The 22,113-nt window shown below is 35.2% G+C and overlaps 2 protein-coding genes and 1 pseudogene across 2 annotated transcripts in view; 2 read left to right on the top strand and 1 right to left on the bottom strand.

Moving 5' to 3' along the window:
- LOC111510684 (calcyphosin-like protein) overlaps positions 1 to 22,113 on the bottom strand; it is a 71,164-nt gene that overhangs the window by 40,623 nt on the left and 8,428 nt on the right. The window lies entirely within an intron of this gene.
- Positions 10,197 to 11,521, top strand: LOC141485841 (uncharacterized; annotated as a pseudogene).
- LOC111512635 (uncharacterized) overlaps positions 16,079 to 22,113 on the top strand; it is a 54,040-nt gene continuing 48,005 nt past the window's right edge. The window contains exon 1 of the mRNA XM_074183655.1: positions 16,079 to 16,146. Coding sequence (XP_074039756.1) covers positions 16,130 to 16,146 — 17 coding nt within the window. The 5' untranslated portion in view covers positions 16,079 to 16,129. The remainder of the gene's footprint in view (positions 16,147 to 22,113) is intronic.

Below are 22,113 nucleotides of genomic sequence, written 5' to 3'. Positions count from 1 at the left end.
TCTTGGTATGACACTCACGACACAGTTACGAAAGGATGGACTGATGGTTCGAGAATGTGTACGCCTAACATGCCTGCAAACAAAGGATCGCGACTAATCATTGTGCATTGCGAAGGAAGTGAAGGATGGGTTTCGAATTATTTGAAATTATGTGGAAAAAAACTTGAGGAGTGCAATGTCGAATATCATAAGAACATATGGAAGCTAATATTTTCGAGGAATGGTTTGAAAACACATTGATCCCAAATTGGCATGCGATTTGACAACGCTTCCTATCATTTGTAACAGCTCATCAAAGTACCGAATGAAAATTCGAGGAAAGATGAAATACAAAGTTTTTAATGGATAACAATTTGTATTTTAAGATTACTATACCAAAAACCAACTACTTGAAGTTTCACCGACAAAAACATTTGAAAAAGTGTATGCCCTGAGAGTATTGCTGAAAAGTATGGACACATCATAATGAGATTTTCCCCCCATCGAGTTGATTTGGGGAAAAGTGAAACAAAGCATCAGGCGTGAAAATAATTTTCCAAAAATTGATGAGAAGGTGACAGAGCTAATTATTGATTTAAATGACGACAGTGATAGTAAACAAAGAATATGGAAGAGGAATTTTCAGAAGCTTTCGAAGAAAGTCAGTGGAGTGTTTATATATATATATATATATATATATATATATATATATATATATATATATATATATATATATATATATATATATATATTGTGAATATTGGAGAGTTTTGAGTGAGTGAAGAGAGTATTTAGTGAAGTGTTTGTTATTTATCATTCCACACCGTGGGTCAGCACAACTGCTGACATAGGTAGAAATGAATTCCATTTTCAAAAGTAAAGGCAGAGAGTGGTATGGAAATATTTTGTAATCAGAATGGCGAGAAAGTTATTTCCATAGGGGTATAGCGGTTGTTTATTTTACGAATACTAACATACCTACATTTTCTAAATGAAATTATTTTATGCATATTGGAAATAAGATATACATTCAACAAGATCAATCATGAATAGCGAATTTTTTCAAGTCGTATTTTTGTCATTTCCTGAATTCAGCACAGCAATAGAATCGACGTAAAAACGTTTGCTACATATTATTAAAAAATCAAATCATGTCATGCGGAGGAATATCAACATATTGTTTTACATTTAATGGAATATTGACTATACAAGTTGGAAATTGTTACATTCAAAGGTATCACGATCACGAATCAAATTCAAGTTGGATAATGTTACATTTGATTGTAACTCGTCCACGTAATAAAAAGCATCAGAGTGTTACATTTTACTGTAACTTGTTCACTTTGAAGAACGTATCAGTTAGGTAAGGTTAGGTCCAAAGTGAGTGAGTTTATTTCATCCTTCACCGCAACCCGGAAGGGTTGATTGTGGCTCACACCTATTCACACTCGACTAAATAAACCCAGCTTCTTAACGAAGCCGATTAGTTTATATGGTGAGTGGTCTTCTTTCAGGTCAGATGGTAAGAGTACGGCTCTGCCGAACTCTAAAGACCTGAGTCGGTCCCCAGCGGGACAGGCCCAAAATTTATGCTTTGCTGTTTCATCGTTAATGTGGTAGTCGAATGGTCAAGGTGCAAGATTCCCACCTTGATACCCCCACAACCTTCCCATATGAGGGTTTTTGCACGTCAGCTTCACCCGACGATGCCTTAGATTAAACCGTGCAGGGCGTTTTTTCCTCTGGTTTTGGTGAATCATCACTTGAGCGCAAACGTTTGTTAACCTCCTCATGGGGGGTTTGTTCCTCCACCTGAGACAGATTTTGCGTACGCCGCTCAAGAATTTGGTGCAAGGCGGTTTCATAAGGTACCCCACTCTTGAGGAGACGACTCAGTCGTTTCCTGGCTGAACCACCAAACCTTTTTTAAGGTTCAGTTATTGGATCAGGAGTTGGAGAGTTGAGAAGCTTTCACTCCTGATCTAAATTCACAAGCAGGTCAGTTGGAGTCGTAAGCTCGACATCCATCTTCTCTGTAGACTCAGCGTCAGAAATAATTTTTAAGTTTACTCTGCTGATAAAAGTCCCACGAGTAGCTAGGGAAAACAGGTCAATCACGGCAGAGCCCCGCATCACCGCGACAAGGCGAGAGGGCGCCTGATGTCTCGAAGGTTCCGTAGAGAAAGCTGATAGGCTCAATGTCATTCATTCTCTCGGCACGAATACACACAGCCATCGTTGGGATGCCATTCAGTGAGGGATTAACAGAACCACAAATGATTCTGCCATTCCCGTATCCAGCGGGGCTGCGTGAAAGCAGGCATCCGATGGCCGGTTTGCTCAACCCCCACATCCCAAGCCAATGCACTCGCCAAAAACAGCATGCAGAGTGGCTCAGGTAGTGAAAGATGAACGAGTATAGCCAACCCGCCTTGAAGACACTGTTGCCATAGCCACCCCGTACGGGGTAGTTCTACCCCTCTTGAACTCAATTTCACCCTCTCGCTCCCCTCAAGTTAATCTACCCCGCTCAGATATAAAGCAAAATAATGTAAAATAAAAATTGGAAAAATGAACAAATATTTAGGTTTGATTTTGAATCTACCGCGTTACACGAGCCGAGTACCCTTGGCAAAGTTGGCGTAGACTGAGTGTCTGGCGCCACCGACATATTAAGGTTATGTCGATGTCTTACACCAATAGTTCCGATATTCTGTGACTGAGTACTGAGTTACACTACAATGCTCCTCTGCGCTTCCGTGATCATGCTCTGTGCGTGTGAAATGTTATTTGATGTTTGTGACATGACATTCGACATTTTTAGTTAAAGTTGAGAACGTAAATGTGAATATGTTTATATTATATGCAATTTCAGTCTGTGATGTAAATGTAGTTATATGTATAGTCGAAGTAACCGATATTATACACTATTAAAGTTGTCGGCACACTCAAAGGTCATAAAAACCAACACATAGAAATAAATCGGCAGCATTTCTATGTGTGGACTGTACACTTGGCGTTTCGTATTGGATAATTTTTACTAACCAAGTTTTGTGATTGGCTGAAGAGTAATAAAATTAAATTTGAAAGCATGTTACGGTGACGAATAGAAATCATGGAATGCGGCCTTTGCTTATCGCCGTCGTGTTCACTTCAAGAACTTATCACGATTTGAGTGCTGAAATCCGCTATTGGTGCAGTTATATTTACTTAAAATGTGTATGCCAAACAAGCCTGGAAACGAAGGATCGCGACTAATCATTGTGACTATCATAAGAACATGGAAACTAATATTTTCGAGGAATGGTTTGGAAACACATCGATCCCAAATTTGAATGCAATGACATTTGACATGTTTATGATTAAGATCGTCAAATTTATCATAGAACAAAGAACGACAATCATAGGTTTACGTCAATGCGTCACTGTGATTGGTGTCATCATGTGAATGTAGATCCACCCCGGTTCTACCCCGCTCCCTTCCAGAAATCTACCTCGATGAAAAAATGGCTTGTGGCAACACTGCTTGAAGAACGTATACAGGAAGATCGTTTTGGGCCAACGATTATGGACATACAGAATTGCTTACTTTTGCGATTTTGTTAGACACGTCACGTGGTCTCGTGACGTAACAGTGGTGACTCTGGATTGATTCGGTACTGCACTTTTGATTTAAAATAAACAAAATTCAGTTGAATCCCTTATTAAAATATTATGTTTATATAGGATTGAATACTTAATATAAATGGATTAATCCTAAGTAAACATTTTTCTTTTGTGAATGATAGGCGAGTTATTTTGCTCTTTTCAAAAGTAAGAGGTTTCATCAGTTTTTTATTTTCGTGAAAACTGTAATTTCCACAAAAATGTTGTAATGAACTGTGTTTTAGGTAATAATATTATCTAAAAAATTTTTTTATCACTTTTTGTTCCATCTTTTATAATAAACGCTTAATGATCGAAAATATATATAAGTAATAAATTGTTTATAGTTGTAACAACTTTTTTCATTTATCTGACAGAAAATACATGATACGGTTTTTACTTTTTATTAAAAAAATGAGAAATTTGGATAAAATAATTTAACTTAAACTTAGTTCCATAAATGATGATAGTGACAAATCTACAATTTAATATATTATAATACTACATTAGAGCAAGAAGTAATTACTTTATCTACCAAATATATTTGAATAATTTTTTTGCATTGATGTAGAAAAATTGATTCAAAGGACTAATGTATTACTTTATTTAATTTTCGATTTTTTTTATGAAAATTTTTGAAAATTTTTTAAGTGACCTATTTTCGTCAGCCTTTAAGTTATTATATTTCATTCTGACAATTGTTCTCAGCTTGCAAAATTGAAAAATAATATTTAAAGGAAAATCTTCTCTCTTTTTGCAGTTTTTTTAAATTTACGATGTAAAGGCAAACCTATAAAAAAACCATATTTATTTTAAGCAGTAAATGAATAAAATAAGTTTTTACCAACAATTCATTTTCATGGTCTCGTTCATAATCATTTTCTGAAAAAAGTTTAGAACAAATAAATCTATTTTTGAGAGTGAATTTATCCCCTCTTTAGCAAAGACGAATCCATTCTTTTTGCAAAGTTGTAGAAATCATATCCTCAGCAATAGGAAAAAAGTGGAATATAACATTAGTAACACCACTTTTCTTTAAAATCAACTGAATGCTTTTGCAAGTTGACACTGCACAAATACGACCAGACATTTCAACTAAAAATTACAAGGTGTTTTAATGGTTAGACAATAATTGCTATTATTTACAAAAATGTGAATATTTCCAATTTTTACCTTAATTTAAATTAAAAATGTTCATAAAAACAAAAAAAAAGTTCCACAATGGCGAAAAACAAACCTCAAAACGGAAGAAAATAACAGAGTCTTATATGGCGTCTACTCGCTACACCAGTTTAAAAAATGTCCAAAAGCACAAAAAAATACGACTTTTATAATAACAAACTCAATATTTCAGAAACCTAATTGGTATAGTTAAATAAAAATGTAATCAAAATATACAAAAACAATGTAATACGGTCCGAAAATAATCTTCAAAAAATGTTAAAATAACACACAGTCTTATGCCAGCTACTAAAAGTGTCACCAGTGTTATGTCACATCTGCTCGGCGCTTGTTTAACGTGGCGATATATGTAAGTAAGCAATCCTGTATGTCCATAATCGTTGGTTTTGGGTTACAGCTTTTCAATATGTCAGATGAGTCCGAAACCAGACCATTTCTGTGCGATACTGTCAAGAAAGCTTCTAATAAAATTGAATGGCAGAATGGTAAGGGCTTTCCAGTTGTATCTAGATTCTGAAAATATTCAGGATGGCTCCAGGAAAAATTCGTATATTTTTTTTTCAATTTCAATTTATTCAGCTTCGGAAAAAATACATTGGAATCGTACGATATGTACGAAATTGAATTGAATTAAGTTAAATTAAAGCTAAATTCGTATGATTTCTCCTGTCAGAGTCTGAAATACATGTATTCATATACAGTACAATACGATAAAATAGGATAAAATGTATATAGCTTCATACAATAATAATCTTGCTTCTTCACTTCTGTAATAACATTATATACAGGGTGTAACATAAGTACGTTAAAATATTCAAGTGAAGTATTCCTGAGACAATTTTACGAAAAAAAATCTTCATGAACTTGTGTTCGAAAATGCTTCGTTTCGGAGATACGGGGTGTTAAAATTGAATTTTTTTGTTCGCTTTTTGAAAATAACTGTTGCAAAAAATAAGTTATTCACACAAAATTCGGTACACGGAGTTTTTTTGATAAAGGAAATCATAATTTCGTATTAATCTTCATGTAACATTTAGAGGGCGCTGCGTACACTGTTATTATTAATTTAAAATTGCCCTAACTTTTTTAACAGTAAACTTTTGGTACTTTTCATGAAAAAACCTGATTCTCACAACTTTTCCAAGTAAAAAAGGTACACTTCCTCAACAACGCTGGATGTGATCGTTTTCGAGATATTTACAATTTTCTATATCGATGCATATTACTTTATAGCCAAATTTGATTTCAATAATTGTTGTGACTCTCTGCTTGCAAATGAAGTTAATTAAATCGAGTATGTTATGAAAGTTTGTGTATAAAAATAGAAGTTCGCTGTCACATTTTTAACTATTTTAACAAATTCACAGTTCGGAGTTTATCAAGTAATTTTTTGGTACTATGCCCGACTTTACGAATGCTGAAATGTCTGATATGGTTTTTGCATACGCCTTGGCTGACGGAAATTCAAGCGAGGCCAGACGCATCTATCAGGAAATGTATCTCCATAGCGTGACTCCTTGTGCAGCGACATTTGCAAATCTTTTCCGGCGACTTTCCGAATCTGGAAGCTTTGAAACAAATTCTGCAGTAGGACGGCCACGGACTACAAGAACTGTAGAATTGGAGGAGGCGATTTCGAAGAAATTAGTGAACATCCAGAGAGAAATACAAGAAAAATTAGTCAAACTTCAAATGTGAGTCACATGACAGTTTACAGAATTTTAAAGCAACAGCAATTACATCCTTATCATATTCAGCGTGTCCAGCCATGCTACGTGATTTCCAACCATGTATCGAATTTGCTCAATGGCTTCGAAGAAAAGTCGAACAGCATCCGCAAATTTTATCGAAAATCCTCTTCACAGATGAGGCTAATTTTTCAAGAAATGGTATCATGAACTTCCATAACAACCACATCTGGCCGGAAAATAACCCACATGCGATAACGCAAACTCATTTCCAAGACAGATTCTCTTTTAATTTGTGGGTAGGCATAATTGGGAATTATTTATTTGAGCCATATTTTCTTCCCTAAAGTTTGAATGGAGATACTTACCTACAATTTTTGGAACACGAGCTTTCCCAACTCATGGAAGATGTTCTCATTGGTCTCTGAAATCACTCTTGGTTTATGCACGATGAAGCTCCTGTTCATTTTAGTGTGATAGCAAGAAATTTTTCAGACGTAGCATATCCCGAACGAGGGATAGGAAGAGGAGGCACTGAGCATTGGCCCCCGAGGTCACCGTACCTCAATCCCGTTGATTTTTTTCTCTTGGGGACACCTAAAATCACTAGTTTATGCTAGCCCCATTGGAAACAAGGAAATGTTGAGGGACCGCATCATAGCTTGCTGCGAAACGATAAGAAACACTCCGGGCATTTTTCAACAGGTGCGGAATTCTTTGATGAGGAGAGCAGAAGCTTGTATTACTGTTGGGGGTCGTCACTTTGAACAGTTGTTGTAATAGTTGTTTCGTTCAATTTTTATATGTTTATTTTCCTGAATAAATAACATAGTACTTCTCCGAATTGTTTTTTTCAAACTCCGAAATGTAGAATTTTCTAATTGAATAATCAAATCTGACAAATTTTTTCAATTTGGATTGAATAAGCAGTTCGATAATGCTCAGTTTAGAAGAAGTCTATACGGGTATACTGCGTATAAAGTTTGATGAAAATAACTAAAATTGCAAAAAACTTGTGACAAAAACCTACCATGTTTTGAAAAATTTCAAAGGTCTGTATTTCGAAAGCGAATCATTCTTCGTTAAACATTTCATAGGAAAAAGTTTATTTTCACGAGATCCACCACATTCTTAGTTGGTGTTCTCAACAACTTCACTTAGCGCCCTAGCAGGTAAGTAATATGCATCGATATAGAAAATTGTAAATATTTCGAAAACGAACACCTCCAGCGTTGTTGAGGTGTACCTTTTTTACTTGGAAAAGGTGTGGGAATTAGCTTTTTCCATGAAAAGTACCAAAAGTTCACTGTCAAAAAAGTTAGGGCAATTTGAAATAATTAGTGACAGCGTACGCAGCGCCCTCTAGATGTTACATGAAAATTAATACGAAATTATGATTTCCCACATCAAAAAAACCCCGAGTACCGAATTTCGTGCAAATAACTTATTTTTTGCAAGAGTTATTTTCAAAAAGCGAACAAAGAAATTCAATTTCAACACCCCTTATCTCTGAAACGAAGAATTTTCGGACACAAGTTCATATAGACTTTTTTTTTTCAAAATTGTCTCAGGAATATGTCACTTGAATATTTTAATGTACTTATGTTACACCCTGTATGCATATGCAACAACAGTGGTAGAGAATGAAAAATGTAAATGAAAAGAAAGAGTAATACATAAGAGAACAAAATTATAATAAAGTATGAAAATAATAATGATAGTAATAAAACGATTACCAGCTTTATGATAATGATGATGATAATGCAGAGGAAGGAATAGCGATAGGCGATGCAGGGTTTTCAGGTGAGTAATAAATATTCGAACTATAATCCTGTAATACTTACAGAAAATCCTAATTTTCATTCATTTTGATATATAATAATTCAAGTAATTGCTAATATTCCGGTGATTCACATTGATCGTTTTCATCCGATAATTTTTTAATGGTATTGGCAATTTTAATTTTTTCTTTGTAGGTGAATTGTCTATATATCTTTCGGCGACATTGGTAGACTTTCAGTCACTATGTCTCTTCAAATTCGAGATGTTTCAACCATTATCATTCAAATAACATCTCTGCAGTTCGACGAATGCTATGACCTATATAATTTTTAGGATTGGTTTATTTAAAAATTCCGTTATTCCTTATTCAAAGTTCCCAAAACTGTGGATGACAACAGGCTGAATCTAACATGTTCCTTTTTTGTAATTCACGAATAATACGTTATGTGTAGTATGGGATGGTCATAAAAATAAATATTGCCTGTGCAACAGCAGTCTTTCTTGCCCAACAACTACAAAAGTTCTCTTAATATTTGTTTTGGAATCTGGTATTTTAACAAGCAACATGTTTTCGTTGTCGTTTATCAAATCAATTGACATTTCTGTTAGTTCTTCCCGTCTACACGCACCGGCTAACCCAATAATTAATTGTTGCTACCTAAATTTTGTGCTATATACATTGATGTTGTTCTTTTCTTCCAAATTTTAATTTTTTACATCCTTTCAGCTTATTACTATATGATGTCGTCAAGCGATTTTCAGTTATATTTCTGTACGAATTCAAATTGAACCAAAGCGCTGCCAGAAATCAACCAGACATTTGGCAACGATAGTGTTTATGAACTCACTATTCAAATTTCACTAGTTCGGACTTCCATTGTCTAATATGTAGACAATATAAGACAATGGAAGTCCGAACTAGTGAAATTCATCATGAAACATTGTCAATCACCTTCAAACAAACTCACTATTCGTTGATTTGCGAAATTTCGTTCAGGAGATTTTAACCTCGAAAATGAGCCCCGACGTGGTCGACCAAAAGTTTATGTTGGTTTAAACGTTTCGGAAAGGTCAAAAATCTCGCGAATTGGGTGCCCTACGATTTGAACGATTGACAGAAATTGTCTTGTTTCAGGATCTGTTTTTCTTAGCTTTTACGCAACCAAAACGATTCTTTTTGGATCGGATCGTCACGTGTGTTCAAAAGTGGATTCTCAACGACAACAGGAGACGTTCAGGATAGACGTTGGGTACAGATGATTCATTCAGGCACTTCCCGAAGGCGGAAACCGATCAAAAAAAAACATGGCAGTGTAATATCACCAGTTCTCATGGTGATATTACACTTCAAATCAGAATTATAAAAATGGAAAAAACTTTCGGAATAAGCTATTAACGTTTTGTTAAAATTACCTTCAGCATTAGATATGTTTCATTATTTACCTCCCTAATGAATTTGTTGATCTGTTCGCTGTTGAAGAAATCTGATTTCAAAAATAGTAGGTAAATTATGTAACAAATCCGGAAAATACTGTTTCTTTGGACGAGTAGACAAAAAAATAAATAAATCCCAGTAGGTATATGGAAACACGGTTATATTTTTTCAGAATGCCTTTTAACTCATAAAAAAATCATATCATAAAATATATTCATTATACAGTGAGGTTCAAAAAGTTTGCACCATTGGGGAAACTTTTTTTTTACCCATTTGTCAGATAATTTTACTCGTGATAAAAATTGGTGCATTGCGGGAAACTTAGATTTGAGTTGTCAAAATTCTAAATTTTCGAACGGTACACAGGGGAGAACAAAAAATAGAAATTTTAATCGGCTCTTCATGTAGCGAGATGTACATCAGATAGTGAAGAAAGTTCAGCCTCAGACTATAGCTCCTCTACTGGTGGTTCTAACGGTTAACTCATGATTGTAGCTCTATACGACGAATATAAACGCTTGATAGATCAAAAACTAGAGGATAAATTCCGTATGGTGGAATTTTACCTCAACTTTGCCGAAGAAACGAAGTTGATGCAGCTAGAATTGAAAAAAACCCTTACCGAATGCCAGAGGTTACAAAACGTGTTGAATGATTGGTACTGGAGAATAGTGAGTTACAAAAATCTCTCTGCAATGCCAGAGGCCTGTTGGACGCAGGAAGAAAAAATGGAAACATGTTGAACAGGAACTTACGAGTTTGGAGCACAAAACTGGTGCTTTCTCCAATGAGTTGACTAGGGATCAGAGAAATAAGATAGCAGACGAAACTAGAGAGCAAATCAGGAATATCCATTTAGGAAGGTTGATTTGAAGTGACCTGGATCGTTTGAGCGCAATCCGAGAGGTCAACACAACAGGATCCATTGTCTGACTTTAGTTTCTTAAGATAAGAAGACGACTTGGATTCTTCGAGATCTCTGAGGCCAGGCCGAGAGTGGAACAAACGTCAACCGACTTCAGACAAAAATGAACTCGCTAAAAAGAAGCGGCGCTCTGGTTCAAATAAGGTTGTTGAGATAGGAGAATCTGAAACTGTGAAAGCTACTACCACTTCAACTGTGTCAAAGAAAGGACCAATTACTGCCACGTCTATCATCGAATCAATTCCAAAAATTGAGGGAGCTAACGTAGCTCCTCTTAATTTGGTGTTCGAATCATAGGCTTGTCAAGAAAATAATTACAACACTCCGAAGCGAGAAAAAAACAATATTTTGCGTCAACACTGTTTCATGCAAAAGACTGTTGTGATGCTTGAAATTTGCTCAGCTTGTGAGAAAAGTGTACGATTCGGAAGATCTGCAATAACATGTAAAGAATGCAAGAATATAAGGATTCGTTATCTTTGCCTTGCGTTCTTGTCATGAATACTCCTAGTTCCAAAAAAGTTACTGGAACAATAGCAGATTATACTCCTATGACTCCTCCAATGGAGCCTTTCTCGATTATACATTGTGTTACAGAAATTGAGCTTGTGGGGATTGAACGAAGTTGGAATCTACAGAATCCCAGGGTCTGAAATGGATGTTAAGGGGCTGAAGGAAAAATTCTTGACTGGCCGTACGACCCCATCTGTGAAAGAAATAGATATACATGGCATATGTGGCTGCATCAAAGACTTCCTGCGTTTGCTCAAGGAACCGTTGATCACCTATGCTGAAATTTGGCGCTTCACTGTGTGCTCTTTGGAAAAAGGATGGAGGAGTAGGACCGATTGCCATCGGTACCTTTTATCGTCGATTGGTAGCTAAACTTGGTTGAATGAGGATTAAAGACGAAATAGGATCGATGTTACGTCCACTACAGTTTGGTTTCGGTACTGCAGGTGGATGTGAAGCTGTTGCTCATGCTGCTCGTAGATATATTAATCTTCATCCAAATCCCGATTCAAAAATTTTCCTGAAAATAGACTTCAAAAATTCCTTCAACATGATTGATAGAAACATCATGCTTCGTTTGGTTGAAAATTCGTTTCCAGGATTATATCCCTTCTTAAGTCAGTGTTATAAATCAGCTTCCTATTTGAGTTTTGGTGAACATCTGATTCTGTCTGAGAGAGGTGTTCAACAAGGTGATCCCTTAGGACCTGCTCATTTTTGTCTGACCATCAACGAACTCACCAGAAGCTTATCATCCGAATTAAATTGTTGTTATTTGGACGATGGCTCAATCGCTGGCGATGAAAACAGTGTTTCAAAGGATTTAGAAAAAATCATTGATTATTCAAAAAATCTTGGACTTGAACTAAATTTTGGAAAATGCGAGTTGATTACTATTTCAACTCCGAATAATATTTTCGAATTCATTTTGAAATTGGCTCCTGGCATAAGAATTTTGGAGAAGTCTATATAGAGTCTTCTGGGTGCTCCTCTCTCTAAAGATTCACTTTCAGAACATCTTCGAGAAAAACGGGAATCACTGAAATTGCTGACCACCAGATTGAATGAACTTCCAAAACACGTTTCATTTTTTCTTTTGAAAAATTGTTTGGCGATTCCAAAACTCATGTACGCCCTCAAATATTCCCCCACTTGGTCAAGTCAGTTAGAGCTTGACGAATTTGATAATTTACCCTGCACACGACGGAATATGTTACAAACAATCATTTCAATAATGATTCATGGCTCCAAGCAACTCTTCCTGTAAACCTTGGCGGATTATGGCTACCTTCGGCTTCTTCCTTAGTTTTACCAGCTTTTCTGTCATCAGTCAGAAGTGTTTCCGATCTTATCGATTCCATCCTTCCTTCCATATATATTTATCAATATCAAAGACATTTTTTATTCTGAAGGTGAATCACTTTGGCATGCCGCAACTAATATTGCTCCTCCTACAGATAAAAAGAAAATACAAAGTGTATGGGACCGACCTCTTCTGAACATTATAACTGATAAACTTCTGAAATCTACAAGTGTATACAATAAGGCTCGTCTGAAAGCAGCAATCATCAAGGAATCGGATGCTTGGCTGAATGCTTTATCTGTTGCATCTCTTGGAATACAATTAGACGATGAATCTTTCAGAATAGCAGTAGGACTTAGGATGGGTTCATCTATTTGTGTTTCTCATACTTGTGTTTGCGGTAGTATAGTTGATGAGAAAGGTACACATGGTTTGAGTTGCAGGAGAAGTGCAGGGCGTACATCTCGACATCACCAAGTGAACGACATATTGAAACGAGCTATGTTGTCAGCGGATATTCCTGCAATTCTGGAACCCTAAGGTACCAGTCGGGATGATGGTAAACGACCAGATGGTATGTCTCTCAAACCATGGAAAAACGGTAAACCTGTGGTATGGGACTTCACTTGCGTTGACACGGTCGCGTCTTCCCATCTAGCCGAAAGTTCCAAGTCTGCTGGAACTGCAGTATTGTCTGGCGAGAAATCGAAAAGAAAAAAATACCAAAATCTTGGAAACATCTATCTGTTTCATCCAGTAGCGGTTGAAACTTTTGGTTTTTATGGCCCGGAGTCTCTGTTATTCGTTCATGAAATTGGAAGGATAATAGGCCAAGCAACGAAAGATCACCGTTCTACCTCTTTTTTGATAAAAAAGAATTAGTTTTGCTATTCAACGTGGCAATGCTGCATCAGTACTTGGAAGTATTCCTCCTTCACATAATTTTCATGAGATCATGCATTGCCCTAATTTCAGTATGGAACTGAAACCTCTTCGAAAAAAGCCGAAATATGTGGATATTCATCAGTCTCCTATCAAGGTTGATTCACAAGTGATTGATCCACCTTCTTCTTTTTTGTGTGGTTAGTGGACTCAGGTCATTCTTGCCCCCCAAATATGAGTTGCAATCCTCGCAGAACTGGTTCCCTTTCAGTGGAAGAGCTTCATGAAGCAAGAGCCGAATCGATCCCTCTACGAAACCCTTCTTCACTTGGAAGGATCGATCGCAGCTTGAGAAATGGTTCTTATGGAGATTCTGTGAGACATGTTCTTGCTTACGAATCAGTAGATAGTTGTCCTGAAAATCTAAAGAAGAAAATTGGATTGGATGATTTAGGAAACACTTGCTATATGAATAGCATTTTACAAGTGTTGTTCATGACGAAGAATTTCAAGAACGAATGATGAACGAGAACGGGAATGTTTCCTACTACATCAAACTCAAACATCTGTTCATGCAGCTGCAGTTTCGTAAGAAGGTATCATCTTTTCCTCCAACCGATTTCCTGAAGTCTTTGAAGTCCATTAGATACTCTTGTTGAATACTCTTCGTGAACAAAAAAATAGCAAAATCAATACTCCTGACCGCTCTGGACTGAATGATTCCGTACAGCCCATCTCGTCTGGTGTTTATAAATATTTTGCTGGAAAAATCCTCACTTATTTACTTTGTGGTGAATGTTCAAGAAGTACCGAAAACTTATGTGAATTTCTGGAACTTCATCAAGCTTTTCCTAATATGACTAATAACCAGTCCGTGCAGAGCTTATTATTAAATCATCTGAAAATGGAATTTTTAACAGGTGATGATCGACTGTATTGTCAAACATGCGCCAAACTAACTGTCTGTTATAAGGAAACAAGTATAACTGAGGCACCAGTCAATCTAATAATAACACTGATGATTTTCAAACAAGACTCAACCTCTAACGGAAGCAAGAAACTCTTTGGAAGGTTCGAAATAGATGAACATTTCAACCTAGCAGACCACTATTATAATATTCATGCAGTCATTGTTCACTGTGGTTCTGGCGTTGAATTTGGTCATTATTACGCCTTGGTCAAAGACGAAACGGACTGGTTTAAGTTTGACGATAGTCGTGTCACGAAGTGTTCTGGCGATGCATTGAATTTATTGGAGCCTCTGGAGACACCCTACATTTTGTTTTATAAGAAAGAGGACATTGTTAGATCTAGATCTTCAGATGATGTGGTGCTGCAGGTTTTTCCGGGTTATCCTGCAGCTGAAAAAGCAAATGCGCCACTGGAATCAATGAAGTCGCCCGGAGCGCCAATTAATTTCTATTGTTGTTTTTATTTCATTTTTATTGTTGTTTTAAAAAGAAATAGAAATTATGATTTGAAAAAAGTCGTTTCGTAATATTCATATTTACCAGCAAAAAAATTGTTAATCAATAAATACGTTTTTGAGCGATGAAAAAAATTGTATGAAACGATTTTGTTTTTGAAAGTCATAATATTCATCATCGATAAAAATCCTTCCAAAAAAATTTCAAATATCTCATAAACAATACATTTGTTCATAACAATTTTTTAAACAAATAGAGCTAAAAATTATGAGAATTCATTTTTATGTCACTGTAAATAATAAGAATACGAAAGAATTCTGAATATAAAATTTTTTTTTCATTGCTCTATTTGAATTATTTATTAATAACAAAGTGGATAATCAAAATTTTTTTGAAAGCTTACAAGAAAAGCTCCAAGAAGTGAACAAAATTTGGTATTTTCAGTTTGAGAATAATCAGGGTTTTTATATAAATTTAAACTTGTGAAAATTACTTGATTAACTAAAGTTTATCTAATAAAATAATCACGGGATTTTTTTTTAAATAGATAAAATATCCATGGATCAGAAAATGTTATCAGATAGTGTTGTGCCAGTATATCGAAATCTTCTTCAGAAAATGTCGCGAAAGAATTTTTTGCACCAATTCTCATCAAGAATTAAATTTTGTGACAAATGGATAATGAAAAAGATTCCCATATGGTGCAAACTTTTTGAAACTAACTTTATATGTTATCTTTAAACTGTGGCAAACAATACTAATATTGATACCACCCCAAACTCGCAAAGCTTCTGCTTGAGGATATATTTAATGAAGTGTCCGGTAGTAAAATAATTTTAACCCTCCCAGACCCGTTATTTGGAATGTTATGTTTATGACCACACAATTTTCTGAGGACGGTTCTGAACATTCCGCGTTCTTCGCTTCTTGAATAATATGACATTGAAGTCAGACAGCCCAGAAAACCTTGATCAAACTTGGTATCTGGTACCTGCCGACATCTACGTTAATAAAGAACCACATTTCTTGGAAACAATAAGACACCATGTGTGGTACCAGGAAAGTAGGAGTCCACAAACCATCGTGCAGAAGACAACGCAGTGCTAAGCGTTACAACAATGATAATCCGTTCTCACTGAAAAAATCAAGCAAAAATCTCAAAAATGTAATTATTGCAAATACACACATACTACACTCGGCCACACAAAACTTCTCAACGACCTCTTCGCCAATGTAACTTTCTACCGAGAAGAACGACTGTAAGTGAAGGGGAAATTCACATCAGAATTTATAAATATGGGTATGATTCGATTGCAGAATCCAGTGGTTCGGAACGAGTCAGTGAAAAAGCAACATCCCGTGCACAAAATGAGATTCAACTTGGTGTAAGTTGATTTTTTTTACTTCTTCGCCTAACCTTAATCGGGAGATTATCGCGGTCCAAGCTGCCGGGGGCGATTTTCACTTTCGTTTGGGTTAAGTACGACTGGGCTTCGCCTATACGATACGCAGTGATTTGATTCGCAAATGGCCTAATAGCATAGAAGTCAAGGTCGCTTTCAACTTCAACAACTTTCATAATAACGATTGTTGAGAACAAACCCTTGCCATTGATATTTCAACAAAATACCAATAACATATTACCTACTTCGCGTCATAAATATATTTATTTATAATATTTCCAACGCCAACATTTTTTCTGGTCGTCGCTTTCTGTGAATAAGAAATAATAAAAATTATTTCTTTTAATAGTGAATTGAAAAGTTCAGACGTAGGAATTTTTATGAAAAAGACGAACAGAACTGAAAAATGTATTGGTTACAGCCAATCTTTGAGGCCAACAGACTATGGAGAGAAAAAAGTCCCGTTGACAGATAGCTGAATGATTTTGAAATATAAATTTATAGATGATCTTTTGAAACACAAAGAACAAATACATCTATTCAAGGTTACTCGTATGTCACCCAATTCTCTCAAATGAGCAGGAAATAATCAATCTGAAACAAGTACTTGCTGCTTGGAAGGTTTTCTTGATCGGTATTGATTTACGTGGTAGTAACTTTTCCTGTCTCAGAGTTAATAGCGATCGATAATTCTTTATGAGAAGGGAGTGAGAGAAAGAGAAATATATTAATAGGTAATATATGTCAAGACGATCAGGCAAAGGTTAGTTATTTACATATTCTTTTTATTAACAATCAATTTGTGGAGTACAAAACCAACTTCTTTCTATATCAGCGTTCTGACTTTCATTTGGTCACCACAGAACAACATAAACTCTTTTCATCGAAAACAAATATACTAAATGTTTAGATATAGGTACTCTTAATATACAGAAAAACTGTACATAAAAGAAAAATGCTACTGTTCCACAAGGGTATAATTGAAATTTTGGTATTGGATTAAACTTTTCCCTGTGGTCCAGATACACTAGCGGAAAATTCTGCTATAAAAAATATATGTAAGGAGTTTCTTTTTGAAAAATAAATAAATTGAAAACCGCAAAAGAGAACTACAAAATTCCTTTCGCAATAAAAATACATTTTTTGTCGTCTTTTTGAGTTTTTCTGTCGTTTATTTCACAATTCAGCTGGTAGGTAGTGGTTTGACTATAGGTGACTTGATATGTTCTCGGTTTCTTTTTTATTTGGGAGAACAATGTAATGGCTTCACTGGGGACCAATTACTGGTTGATTATTGTAGCATTTCTTTGATAGAAAAAATATATCTCATTCATTTTACCCATCTATTTCCATACCTAATATAAGAAGAAATACTTCTTTCCTTTTGAAATCAGACATGATTTATTGGGCACTTGGTAATGAGTCTTGTAATACCCTGTCTCGTGGAAGACATCCATTCGAATTTTAATTTGAAAATAGATTTTATTGTATTCCATACTGATGAAATGTCGTTTATCAAAAAATGAAAGTGCTGATATCTTTGATGTTTGCATTCCGATAATTGATTGTAACATACTTTATGCCTCTTTCCCAAGGTCGAATGTGTAAAATTTGAAATATTTCAAGGATTTCTCGTCATCGCCGTTCCAGTCTGAATTGGAACAGAACTAATTTGTATATAAATAACTCATAATTGTGTAATATTTCAATAAATTTCTTGTTGATGTATTCAACAAACTCTTGTTGTCCCCGTTATCGAATTCATAATTATATAATAGCTTTTTATTTCAGATGAGAAGAAGTAAATTTAGATGTCATATGTATACGCCTAGATTATTAGAGGAACAAAGGCAAAGTAAAAAGTTTCTTGATAATGATAAACCTGAGTACCGCAACAAAAATACCCAGTCTTAGAGTAACATATTGTCTACTCAATGATATTTAAAATGTTGAAAATTGAAGAGAATGTTTATTTTCTATCATTAGAATACAATAGTAGATTTAACTATGTTTTCTTCAACGTCACATCTTCTCATTCAGGATGTAAGTGTAAGAGCTTCTCATGTATGAATGCTGAAAGTAAATAATCACTTAGCTTCAGGCATCTTAAATATCAAATTGGTTACATAATAATAATAATGGATGTGAAATCGAGGTTTGCATGTACAGACGATTGTAAAACACTAGTTATTCTGGTGATGCTACTGTTCTACAGTCAACGTGACTATGAATACGATTATTTCTATCAGGAGTTTTTGTCAGATAAATTACTTTACCATAGGTGTTGACGTTGAGTTACCTAAAGATAATTTTTTGTAAATATACAATGCATACAAATTTTTGTATCAAATCAGAGTTTTTCTATACAACTGCAAAATTAAGTAAGGTACTCGTTTTTAGGTATAGTTCAAGTAAACGATATAGTGCAACCTAACTTCCAACAGTTCCCCTTTAATAAGTTAGTTAGAAAGCGAACTAATTTTGTTATTCAATAAACATTTCTGATTATTTAAGAATCACAATAACTATATTATATACAGGGTGTAACTAAATGAGTGTAAAACATTCGAGGAGGTGATTCTTCATAAAGAAATTTCATTGGAGCATCCTTTGTTAAGATACAGCCCCTAAAGGGGGTACATAAAATTTGTATGACAATTTTTTTCACAAGCACTAAAAAAGTTACAATATTGAAATCAACCTGACGTTTTGTACTACCAAAAAGACACTTAGCCAGTTATTTATTTGGTTTAGCCCATGGTTGTGAGGGGTGGAAAACGCAACCCCTGAAATTCATTTCTAACGTAAATTTTTGTCTTATCATTTGATTATAGATAGATAGATAGATAGATATTTATTTAACTATGTAACTCATACATGATATGGTTTATACCAAGTCAATCACAATTAATATATCATATTGAATGAATATATAATAACATTATCTGAAAGCCTTCAGGTATACAATATAAAATATATCACAATCACATAAATTGGGTAATACATGTCAAAATTGAATTTTTGTCTGAATAAACTCGTCTCTAGAATAAAAACAATGTTCGAGAAAATAATTTTTTACATTAATTTTGAACAATTTCTCGTTCATGGATCTAAATTCGCAGGGCAATTTATTATATAGTTTAAAATCTAATGAATTTTTCTCAGATTTGGACAACCTGTAACGTGGCAATACTAAATCATCAGCCGTAGCAGCCCGGGTAGTGTAATGATGCAGGCCAGAAACTTTTTGTATATTCTGCCTTTCTGAATGGATTTCTAGTAAATTTTGGTATATATACACACAAGAGAGTGGTAGAATCCTCATTGTTTTGAACAGTGGTTGACAGTGGTCTCTATACCTAGCCCCAGCTAATAGTCTTATTGCGCGTTTTTGTAACCTGAATATTTTTGAGGAATCAACAGCATTACCCCACAGAATCGCACCATAGCTGATCACAGAATGAAATAATCCAAAATAAACATTTTTTAACATGCTCGAATTGAGGCAGTACCTGAGCTGTCTAAGCAAAAATAAGAGACTGGATAGTCTCTTACTCAATATATCTATATACCAAATACCATTTGAAAATTTATTTCCGATAGCCTGTTTCATTCTAAATAAAAAATGTCTTCTGGGTTTTTTACCCAAAATAAACCATTTCGCAGAAAAAATTATTTTAGGAACAACTACAGAGATATATTGTCATAAATTCGAAAATACAAAACTGATCTATCTAGTAGGTCGCTATTAGCGATAGTGACAATTAAATTGGTATGACGCTGTCAGTTTGTAAATTTTCGAAATTGAATTAATACTAATTGTGTGTTGTTGTTCTTAATTTGGTACTTTAATCATTCACTTGTTATTAAAATGGCATACACAAAAAATGAGGAAATAGCTGATATGCATTAAGTTTACGGTCTGTCGCAGCTAGAAGCTTCTAGAACATATGCTGAAATTTATACCTACTCAACGGCAGCATCCTTCACATAGAATATTTGCTCGACTTCATCAACGATTACGAGAATATGGTTCATTCGACAAAAAACGCAGGATTGTGGTCGCCATCGAGAAGTACGTACGAACACCACAGCTTGAGAAAGCAGTACTTAATTTGATTGAAGAACAACCTACTACCAGTACTAGAAAGATTGCTATCCAGCTAAATGTTGATCATATGACGGTATTTCGAATTTTAAAGGAACAACCCGTACCATCTGCAACGAGTACAGGCACTGTTACCGCGAGACTTTCCGAACCGTCTTGAATTTTGCAATTGGATGCTGAAAATGATTAGAAGAAATTGTGACTTTCTGAAGATGATAGAATTCACAGACGAATGTAGTTTTTCTTGGGACAAGATTATTAATTTTCATATTTACCACATATGGGCTGATGAAAACCCTCACGCTTTTATTGTCGAAACTAACCATCAAGAACAGTTTTCTCTTAACGTATGGCTCGGAGTTATTGGGGATGATTTAATTGGGCCTCATTATCTACCTCCTCGATTGAATGGTGAGGCATACGTTCAATTTTTTAAGAGAAGTACATCCAGTACTGCTGGAGGAAGTTCCTTTGGGCGTCACAGGGAATATGTTTTTTATGCATGATGGGATTCCCGCCCATTTTAGTCAAGTAGCACGTCAGCATTTAACTGAAACATATGCAAATCAGTGGATAGGTCGAGGAGGACCACAGAACTGGCCCGCTCGATCCACGGATCTCAATCCTCCTCCTCAATCCTCGGCCATTTACAGCATTTGTTTTATCGTACTCCTGTTTGCGATGTAGAGGACTTGAGAAACCGCATCATCGATGCGTGCAGGGTAATTAGAGAGACTCCAGGAATATTTGAGCGAATACGTGGCTCAATGCGCCGACGTCTAGACGCATGCGTAATGTCTGAAGGTAGACATATTGAACATTTACTATGATTGTTTCATGTTGTGTTTTGTTATGAATAAATTAGTTTTGTTCATTACCCTTCAATCGTTTAATGCAGGTACTAACTACAAAATAACAATAAATCCAGTTCGCATTTATGACGATGTATCTTTGTAGTTGTTCGTATAATAATGTTTTGCTGCGAACTGGTTCATTTTGGGCAAAACCCCAAGAGACATTTTTTGTTTAGAATGAAACAGGCTATTGGAAATAAGTTTTCAAATGGTAAACAAATGATAAGACAAAATGTTACATTGGAAATACATTTTAGGGGTTGCGTTTTTCACCCCTTACAACCATGGGGTAAACCAAATAAATTACTGGCTAAGTGTCTTTTCGGTATTACGAAACGTCAGGTTAATTTCAATATTGTAACTTTTTCAGTGCTTGTGAAAAAAAATTGTTATAAAAATTTTATGTACCGAATTTTCATTCGGTACATTGATAGGCTGTCGCGAATGATAGGAAGCCTTGTTGAGAACTCTTACACTATTCGCATACAAATTTGGAATCAATGTGTTTCCAAACCATTCCTCGAAAGTATTAGCTTCCATGTTCTTATGATAGTTAACATTGCAGTCCTCAAGTTTTTTCCAAATAATTTCAAAGAATTTGGAACCGATCTTTTACTTCCTCCGCAATGCATAGTGATTAGTCGCGATTCTTTGTTTGCAGGCATGTTAGGTGTACACATTATCGAACCATCAGTCTACCCTTTCATAACTGTGTCGTGAGTGTCATACCAAGTTTCGTCCAAATAGAAATTTTGCCGTTGTTCTTGTCTATATTTAGTTATGTGTTCTAAGTATTTGTTACGCAATTCCACAATTCTTTTGCTTTCCATAACTGTTTGACGTTTGTTTATTATTTTAAATATAAATCCTAGTTTCTTCATTCAATTCTGAAGAGTTTCGTCACAACTGTTCACGTTATGGCCGGAAGTATTCAATTTCTTCCTTATGATTTCAATTGTAGGAATCTCATTGCTTTTGTAACAGTCG

This window comes from Leptinotarsa decemlineata, unplaced genomic scaffold (genome assembly GCF_025532065.1).
Source record: "Leptinotarsa decemlineata unplaced genomic scaffold, Ldec_3_MD MMD2_tig00026340_RagTag_RagTag, whole genome shotgun sequence".
In the NCBI taxonomy this organism is placed as follows: domain Eukaryota; kingdom Metazoa; phylum Arthropoda; class Insecta; order Coleoptera; family Chrysomelidae; genus Leptinotarsa; species Leptinotarsa decemlineata.
This window is presented reverse-complemented; position numbering and strand designations above follow the sequence as displayed.